Source organism: Falco punctatus (genome assembly GCF_963210335.1).
Source record: "Falco punctatus genome assembly, chromosome: 7".
In the NCBI taxonomy this organism is placed as follows: domain Eukaryota; kingdom Metazoa; phylum Chordata; class Aves; order Falconiformes; family Falconidae; genus Falco; species Falco punctatus.
This window is the reverse complement of record NC_137587.1, coordinates 23,009,138-23,019,297: the sequence shown is the minus strand read 5'-3', so window position 1 is coordinate 23,019,297 and position 10,160 is coordinate 23,009,138. Positions and strand designations below refer to the sequence as shown.

Below are 10,160 nucleotides of genomic sequence, written 5' to 3'. Positions count from 1 at the left end.
TTCTTACTTGTTCATTGCTTCCCTCTTCAGTGCATACTAACGAAAACAACGATACTTCATACTCTCATATGCCAAGTAACACCGAACAGCACTTACGCAGAATGATTATCAGGAGACCAAGGGCATGTGTTAGGTTAAGGCGTAAAGCCTTGTTCTACAGTGAAGTCCAGGTCAATGACTAGTATATCCAGTTCTGTTGTATAAATACGTATTATTTTTTTTACCCTCTATGCACTATATGTAACTTTCGAAGTACTTTTCCATCGCAGAATGGATCATACCATGGCATGCTGCACTGAACACCCAGTGGCAACATAAGTAATTTGCAAATGGATCGCATTCTCAGTATACTCTTAATCTGTGCACCATAACACACAGTGTGTACTATGTTGTATATTCAGACAGTAAAGTGCTGTAATATTGGAAAAGAAGGCTTTTTCTACCCCAAATTTCCCAAGTTTGTCTTGAAATAATTGTTACTGCGTGTTGAAAGAAAAAGTTAACTTTCTACATTAAGAACGTCTTGGCAGTACATAATTTGTGTTCCACCCCGAGCATCACTGACACAAAATACAGTTACCGCTGAGAAGTAATAACACTGATTTGAGTAAGATGTAAATACTAGAAGTGACTTTATAAAGCAGTATTTTGCATTCTGACAGAGGAAAATTCATTGAATTACTTTGCTTGCTTGCATAAGCAAAGCCAGAAATGCTATAATGAACATCCCTTTCTCCATTTACCACTGAAGAAAACCTCAACTTCCACAAAATTAATTTTTTTAGCGTCACAACTACTTCTAAATACTTATGTACCTGGATATTTAACACTCCAGCTTAAATTTTAGATGTCTTCCTCACCCAGATGCCTTCAGTCTTCTTGGGAAAGGAAGAGTACGAGCTTACATCCAATGCATAGATAATATAATAGATGAATAGATGGCTTTAGAGCAGAAGACAATAAGCTGAAGTTTCACAACTTGAGCTTTCACTGAAGAATCTCAACAAGGACATTATGCAATCTGTCACACAGTGGCATTACAATGCATCTGTCATGTTTGGCTTGTTTAACTACTACTAATGATGGAGACAGAATGCTGTATTGGCAGGACAAAAAGCACTCATGAAGTTCACTCTCCCTCTTCTCTGTATTTACTACAAAGGGCAATTTTTGAATTTATTTGGAATTTGGAGATTTTTTTGTAAATGCTAATGCAAGACTATGGGGACAATGGGGAAGTAATTTCTTACGTAACATTCTTAGGGTAACATCAAGCTGCAGAAAGGAGAAAAAAAAAAAAAAAAAAAAAAAGAGGAAGGTTGCAGCATGTATGTATGTAAACCAAAACATTCTCACGCAAACTCAAGCACATCATAAAAGTAACATCTGAGCATTACACTTCAAGTTAAAAAAGCACATTTTGTTGTGTATAGTATTACAGGGATGAGAAAGAACATATCTGCATCCGTTCAGGGGTCACATCTGAATTCGCAGGCTTCCAGTCACCTGACAAAGCAGGAGATAGTTTAAAAAAAAAAACCCACCCCCCTATTTGGGAACACTTGCTGATTTAGAAAGCAGTGTTAAATACAATTGCATGCTCCACAAGACTCCAAAAGAATGTCAGCCCTTAAATCAAATATATACATTTTTAATATCTGAAATATTTACATGGTGGAACCTTTACAGGATCCCATTTGTTAAGAACAGTGTTTTCAAGCGTCCTCTCCAGATACAAAGAACTAGTAACTCGAGGTCACAGTTATGTTTTCTGAACAGGTCAGCCTGTATCCTTCAGTTAAATACAATATAGAGATACTGGAACACCTTTACTTAATTTGTTTGCTATTAAGAGCTGTGTTTAAAAATTAAAAATGTTTTTGAGACAGTTTGCTCCCTGGAACACAGTCCTCCTGCAATCAAGACAGCTTGTAGCACATTTTTGATTTGTCTTCTTACCCAGGTATGAGATAAAAAATGCAGTTTACAGTACATCTCAGCATTTATACCATATCAGCCTATTTATAAAAACCCATACAAACAAGGCAGGAAAATAACACCCTCTTTTTGTGGACAACAGACTGCTTACAGTAGAAAACAGAAGTCAAAGCTAGTTTAACAGTATGGATAAAAACAAGACTTCAGCTTTGTTTGAAAACTTACGGTTTAGTTTTTGTCAACTGCTATGGTCGAGTTACATCCAAACAGTTTATTTTTATTTTTTTTTAAATACTAAAAAAATGGTTTAAAAAATTTCTTTAAAACAAAAAATCCATCTGAATACTTTCTGGACAGAAGGGATAATAGGGAAGGGCTACTTATGAAACTGAGAAGATATCCTAGGTTTAAAAAAAAAAAATATCCTTAAATAACACTTGTTGAAGTCCTGTTCTTGTTTTAACTGAGCAAAGAATAAAAAACTTCCTGCAATTTGCACTTTCTAGGAAACAAGCAGAGCATCTGCACGTGATTAATTTCCCAGCTTCATTAGTAATTCTAAATGGGGAACAAAGTACCAAGACTACTGCTGGTTCACATGAGAATGAAAAGGCTGAGGGAACTCCTTTTCCAGAGTCAGATGAGGGGACCAAGTGAACACACAGACCTGTTCTGTGAAAGCAGCTCAAGCCACTTATTTTTAAACTGTATTCTGATCATTCATTAAATAAGAGGGAGAATATGCAAAAAAGAAAAAAGCACTAATAAATTTGCAGTAGAATTATTTGTCTTCATCTGTAATTGATATAGTTCCACATTAAGTGCAAATGTTTTGCAAAATAGGGGCTTTTTTTTTTTCTCCTTAATATTTACAAGAATCAGAGTAACAGAACAAAATTACCAGAGAGCATGTACAGTAGCTGCAGCTTATAAAACATACCGGTAATTGTACCTTGTGAATTATAAAGAGAACCAACGCAGGATTCTGATAACTAACTGAGAAGGGTAAAGGGGGCCTCAGACCAGAGGACAAAAAAAATTTTCACATTTTCTACATAAAAAAAATACAGGTCTCAAGTCTCTGAGAACAGAGAAAATTCAAATTATTTGAGTGATGGGGAAAAAAAAAAATAGGCCCAAAATTGAAATGGAACCCTAGAAGCAAGGAGAGTGCTTTATTTCACTAGACCAATCTTCTTTGCTTCTGTCTCGTATATCAACAACCTCCACATTTTGACTATGAAAACTTCAGCTTCTTCATCTAGTACCTGTAGGAAACACATATTTTATAGATTATTTTTTAGGTTAGGCATTCCAGTTACACAGAGTAACTCTAGACACATCAGAACTACAAAGTAGAGGAAGTGTAATCCAAGTTAAGCCCTTGAGGGAGGTACTGGATAAAACTTGAGTGAACTGGTGTTTTGCATTTACCACCTGACTCGACCAGGCTCTAATTACATCCTTGTACAATGTAGCTGTTGAGCACTAAAAGTATCAATATCCTCATCTCCAGAAGTGGCTTGGGAAGAGGCAGAGAAATGGCAGACTTGAGGAAAAAAGGAAGAACAGGACATATACATGTTGCATTTTCCCTTAATTCTTTCCTAGTCTCTGCTTATTTTCAGCTTGGAACTGCCTTGGATATTTATTAAGTCATCTCTCAACGAATTTCTCTTCCTTGAACCTACTACCCAGGCTTTTCTTGAATCCATGCAAATTTAATTAGCATGCACAACATCTCTCACTCAGGAAGTTCCCGAGGTCACCTACGAGCTTCTACTATGAATCTGGCTCCCACTTTGCCTCCAAGTTTCCTTACTGGAAGGGAGTGAACAATTAGGTTTTATTCACCTTTCAGTGTATGAAAACATGGTGAAAGAGTAGCATTATTTCATAAAGTTTCTCTACTCCCAACACCAGGCAAAAAAGCGCTTTCACTCTTCTAGAGAAAAATGACCTTTTGCTCTTTAACTAGGAATAAACCCACTAAACCACTAATAATAAAAAAATCTACTTACAAGAATGAGAAGGAATAAAGACTGTATTTCTGATACAGTTGTTATTGTTAATTCTTACCTCTACTGTTAGGGGCAGAATCTTTGTTCCACATTTCTGAATACTGAGAAATTCTGAACAGGGATCAGTAATTTCTACCTAGCTGCTGTAACTGCAAATTCATGCCTGTGCTAGCATGATCTGTTTAATCAAAAAAGCTTTCACACTTAATCCAAGTTTTCTATGCATGTTCCATGAACAGCAAGTATTTGTTACGGATTCCTACTATTTCACACAATTGACTATTAGCTTCAGTATAATGAAAAGGTTACACATTTCCACCTACCATGGCAACATCATCCAGTATGCTCTGTGGCGAACTGTGAGCCATAACCTGAAAGAAACAACTGGGTTTAGACTGAAAACTTAAAAGTAAACCATATTAACATCTTTGGACAAAAAAGTTACTTCTCAAAGATTCTGAATACTTCACACATGCAAAAAGTATTTGATGTTCATTAGTTCCCAGTAATACTAATTTTTGTCCTGGCTAATAAACTACATCAGATTCCATGATAGCAAGTGCTGGTTTATGGCTAGTTACTGAGGGACAAGTTCCAGGAAGCTTCAGGGATTCAACAGGTCCTGTATTTTCTGACTGCTCTTGCATCTCCAATTAAACTCTCTTAACGTAAGAATAAGCTCCCCTTCCTTCAACAAGGAATTCCGAATGGAAGACAAAGGCAAAACTCTCCCCGTACCACTCCTCACAATTGAATTTTCCACCTGCCTGTTAAATATTTCAAATTGTTTTTCAGAACCAATAAGTTATCTTTCAATACCAGAAAATGGTGTGTATATATACACATTCACACACCTGTATGAAATTTAAGCTTGGCAAATATTCAACTTTTGCTTCTCACTTTCTAGTAACCACCTATGCCACAAAACTATTGCTTTGCCTCTCATACAGCAGCCCTAAAAGAAAAACTGAGACAAGCCACTCTGAATAGAAGTATCATGACAGCTGAAAACCCATAGAATTGTTATGACAGATTTAAAAAGATAAGTTAATAGAATTTAGTTCGTAATTTGATGGAAGAAGTTATGCAGAGTTTAGCTCAAAGAAGTCATGTAATGGCTAAAAGGTATAGCAGAATGACTTCTACTGCTAACTCTAAAACTTTAGTTGCTTAATACTAAAGACACAACATCATCTAAAAAGCTTTTAAGAAGTTAATCTAGTTCATCCAAAAATGTATATATGTAAAATCAGGCTACTGGCTTTTTTTTCCCCCAAATTCACACATATCCTGGTTTTAAGTTAAAAATGTTAATGGCCAATGAGATATTAACTCTGAAATCCAATGATAAAACTTACCAGTTCAAACAGCTGCTCTTGTCAATCTAGTTCCATATGTTTATCTGACACAACAGAGAGCATCTAGGCATGTATATACCACGCATAAGCATTTAAGGCATTAACTTGTAAAACATTAAGGTATATATTGATTCCAAGTATACCAACTGCCTCTGCTGACTAATATCTTAGATTACTGAGAGGCTAAGAACAATCCGCTTTCAAATACAGATACTGCAGTCATTGCTGCAGCTTAAATAGGAAGAAAACCCCAGACTTAAGGAAGTAGAAGATACTAACTTTAGAACAAACAAAGTCAACTAGCGTGGCTTCTTCTTCACCAATATATTCTATTATTTTCTTGTTGATCCATGGTCTAATTCGACGTTCCATTAGCGTCTGGAAAAACAAAACCAACAAAAATGGTGATTTCCATAAACTTTACTATCTTGATACAATACTGCAAAATAAGCAGCCAGAAGACCCAAACAACTATTTAGCAGAAGATACATTTTCCTATCAGTGAGATAACCCTTAGTAATTTGGCATCTGCAAGTATTTCTGACAGCCATTCAAACACGTTTTTACAGGATCTTTTCCCTGCCTCCTTCCATAAAAGGGCTAGACAATTTGTAGCAACAATTCAGCAGAGACCTAATGAAAATAAGCAGGGATACTTCAGAGTAAGTATTACATATGGATAAAAAATACAGTACTCAAGATCAATTCCATTTGATGATGATGCTCCATTGCACTGGGGTCCCAGAAACACTGTTTTTCTACTCAGTTTCAAGGTTTGTTTGGTAAAATGATGCTTTTTTTGGTGAATGGTTAGAAGAAATCAACTTACTGAATCCACAATTGACCAGTCAAGAGGATAAGCAAAGAGCTCTGGTTTTGCTGTGGGAATCTTCTCAATGAGACTCTTAATATGTTTGCGTTTTTCTTCTGTGTTGACACTGCCTTTGATATTGCTTTTATCTTCTTCTCCATAATCCAGGGGGACAAGTTTCCTTTTCCGGGGCACATCATCACTGTCTTCATCATCAAATTTATTGAAAACACTATCCACAGCAAGCTTCTTCCTTTTTACCGCATTGGGTTGATTAGGACTATTGCAGGCACCTACAACCCAAAAGACAGAATAATATATTCACAAAACTGCACCTGAAGCTAGTTTGCTCTTCACACATTTGCTGAGGAATATCAGTTTGCATGCTATAGAAATGTCTGTGAATGTCTAGCATTCATCAATCTCTCAAACTCCATTCTAAAAACAGCAAAAGAGGTAAAGATCTCAGAGTCTATTCAGGGTTTTTGAAAAATAGGGTCTCCTTTCTCTGCCCTGAAACCAGTCAGCACCCTCACTTTCGGAGGACTATAGCATGAGTTCAAACCTTAGCAGAGGCAGAGCACAGAAGTGAAAGTCTGCAATTAATCCAGCTGTAGGAAAAGCATTAATCAGTTATCCTAATACCATACAGTCTCTCTCTTCATTCAAGATCTAACACAGTGTAAGCTCAAACTGCAGCCCCAGTATAATTTAATCAAAACAGTAATAAATGCATAAACCTTCTGAAATACAAATATCCTTGGTTCTGCTGCTCAGAATAAGATTTTTTTAAACGCACCAGGAAATGGCTAAAGTACTAAAGAACTCTACAGTCACATTCCATTCACAACTGTCATCAATGTGCTACTCTAAGAGGAAGAAAAAATAACCTTATTTTAAGTTTCCTTATTTTAAAAGGGTCTCTGTGAATAAATATAAGAACTGTCTAGGGCTTAAATCTATTTACATTAAAGAAAAGTAGCAATGAGTTTTAAAAGAGCTATTTAGGGATCTCTTAAGCATGTAGAAGTAACTAATCCCAACTCAGATCATTCCTAAAAAAATAAAGTCTTGAGGATGCCAAAACTTCCCTCCCTTTTTCCCCTCCAGGTTTTGAAAGCAGAATGATCTATAAAACATATCTTTTGGATAGGAGAAATCAGGCACAGCATCTGAGTAACAACAACTTGATGTAAGTACATCAAAACATACAATACATTTGGAAAACTGTGTGGCTACTCAGCTTGGCTTGCTTTCATTCTGATCCCACATGGAACATTAAAGTAAAACATTAACTTGCCCAGTTTGAGGCTAAGTCCTATTTTGGGCCGATGCTCCTCCGGCTGCTGTTGATCAGGTGAATTTTCATGAGGGATAATAATGCCACAGGGAGATTCATCACCAGGTGTGTTAGGGGTTGCATTTCCACTAGCAGAAGAAACAGATGGGGCAGAACTGATGGGTCGTAAAGTTGGTTTAAGGCAGGGCTTTTGTTCAGGCTCTTCCTCCTCTTCCTCTGGCTCTTCTCTTTTTTCCTCTTTTTCTGCTTTTTCTTCCTCTTCCTCCTCAGACTCTGGCTCTTGTTTTATCTGTGGCTGCCTACGCCGCTCAGCCTCCTGCTCCATCTACAGTTGAAACAATTAGCAAAAAAGAAGCTTTCTCAAAAACAGCATTGTTCGAAAAGACTCTAAAGATCCTTTGTTGCCTAAAGAAGTCTGTTACTCAAGAGCAAATACATGCAACTACTGCCATTATAATCGGAAATACTGATTAATCCACATTTGTTTTCAAACTCCATTCAAACATAGATATGGAAAGTTATTTTTTGTTTCCAGTGTTCTTACTGATTATCTGGACTTCTTTTTAAGAAAAAGTGAACAGAGCAAATATTAACTATCAGTTCTTTTACACAACTTCGCTCAATACCACCAGAATACCAAGGGCTCTTTTTTTCCTGTCAGACCAACAGCTACTTACCCTCTGGAGCTCTGCATCTGGATCTGGGTGCCCTTCTGCCAGAAGGCGCTGCCTAATTTCTTCCAATTCTTCCTTTTCCCTCTTCCTATCCCGTTCATCTGCTTCCATCTCCTTCTCCCTGTCTCGTAGCCTCTTCTGAAGAGCACTACCCCTACAAAAAATACATTTTTTACTTCAAAGAACATTACAATGAGAACCTTGTACCATAATACAAGAACTAGTCTAATACAGATGTATTTCCCACTAAATGAAAATAAGATTCCTAAGAGCATCTGGTGCCCTCTATTTTTTGTAACAGAAAAATCTAAGATACCAGTTCCCAACCCTACTATACAGAATTCACTCCACATTAGAAGACATAGAGAACGTGACTGCCGATCTTCTTAGAAAAAGAATTGCATTATTTTATGGGTTTTCACTTGACAAGAACCAGTTCTGCTAAGTTAGTTTGACGCAAATTTTAGTTAATCCCATGTTGAACAATCTTCCCCATCCTTTACAGAGTTAACAAGCTTGTTCTTCATGTAATTTACAGCTTCCTTGTAGCGAATTTTTTAAAGGCATGCTTGATCCCTTCTCCCTGCCCCCACCACCTTATTTTGGCATTACACTGACCTCTGCTCTGCCTCACCCACAAGTTAAGTGATAGGAAGGGGCAGCTACTCCCAAGCACTAACAAGCAGCAGCAAGGAGTTTCCATTCTCCCTCTGGCACTTAAATGACACCACAACAATATAGGTAATTATATAACCCTTACATCACCACATACTCAGTCAAATATAAACTCCATAAGCATCTGCCAAAAACCCCACAACTGTGTTAAAATGAACAATGAAGATTTTATTGTTAGGAATCAATACAAAGACATACCTGTAGTATTTTGGATCATCTCTGTCATCATCATAATCTTCTAAGAATTCTTTTAACCGTTTGGCTTCTTTTGCCTACAAGAGATTGAAACGTAAGTAATAAAATAATTTCTGTTTTTCTTTCCAACAGTTTAAAAATTTGGCAATATTACTAGTAAGTTAATTTCATCTTGATTATGCTTCAAACTAAAAATACAGAGTTTTTCAAACAGAAAATGGAAAGGTTTTGGAATTGCATCATCTTCCAGGGTTCCATCAACTTTCTATCATATGTTCAATAGCAAACAGTACATCCATTTGGTCCACTGGGATCATGTCTCTAATTTGCAGACTACTGTTCCGTTATTGGCATTTCAAAGGGTTTTTAAATACACACACACTTTACTTTTTTTAAGATCACAAAAGACAACTATCAAAGTTCCTGTTCTTCAAATCTGTAATTCTGGTACTGGATATTTTAATATGCCAGTTTAATATGTTACCAGTACTGTATTGTTTCAAGAGCTGTGCTTTTTAAAAAAAAGATTTCGTTATGCACAGAAAAAAAATCTAGTGGCTGCTTCTAGGATAAGCACACTCCTGTTGTGTTACTAATCCAAACCATGTGGCTCTGTATTAATGCACAAGCCTAAAACTGAAGAAGGCAAGGGGGACAGAGAGGAGATGCTTTTTTCATCCCCTCTGATAAAACAAAAAACCCCCCCACAAAACAAAATAAAAGCAAAGCAGTTTTTTTAAGGAGAATATAAGCTAGACATTCTAACCTGTATCTAAGCAGTATCTTTAAACCAACAGTAATTTCTATGCTAATGACACTGAGAAATAAATTATTATTTTGTTAATTGAGCATAAAATTTAACGCTGCTCTCTATAACTGCCATCCATAGCCAGCATCCAGGGGGATCATGAATAAAACACATCCTTGAGTCCTTCTCATGCATTCCCTGCTACCCCCCCCCCCCCCATCATTTAGGGGAAAAATATAATTTCATATAAAATAATGTGTTTCTAACTTTCTACTTAGGCCTTCTTTCTTTCCTTTGTCTCTTTGCACATTTTGTTTTGAAGCAATTACCAATCTACCTCCTACTTAGAATTAACTCATGTCTACTCTCTGGGAGAACTATGAAGTGAAATAGCACCACCATAATTCAAATTAACTTCTTTATGCTTTAGTATAAAACTA

The 10,160-nt window shown here is 36.5% G+C and overlaps 1 protein-coding gene across 2 annotated transcripts in view; it reads right to left on the bottom strand.

Moving 5' to 3' along the window:
- Positions 1-1,635: 1,635 nt before the first annotated feature.
- Positions 1,636-10,160, bottom strand: part of RBM25 (RNA binding motif protein 25) — a 34,362-nt gene continuing 25,837 nt past the window's right edge. For both annotated transcript variants that reach the window (XM_080397611.1, XM_080397612.1), the window contains 7 exons: positions 8,976-9,049; positions 8,106-8,256; positions 7,429-7,753; positions 6,147-6,421; positions 5,597-5,695; positions 4,283-4,330; positions 1,636-3,206 (listed from right to left, as the gene is read on the bottom strand). In XM_080397611.1, coding sequence (XP_080253737.1) covers positions 3,114-3,206; positions 4,283-4,330; positions 5,597-5,695; positions 6,147-6,421; positions 7,429-7,753; positions 8,106-8,256; positions 8,976-9,049 — 1,065 coding nt within the window. In that variant the 3' untranslated portion in view covers positions 1,636-3,113. The remainder of the gene's footprint in view (positions 3,207-4,282; positions 4,331-5,596; positions 5,696-6,146; positions 6,422-7,428; positions 7,754-8,105; positions 8,257-8,975; positions 9,050-10,160) is intronic.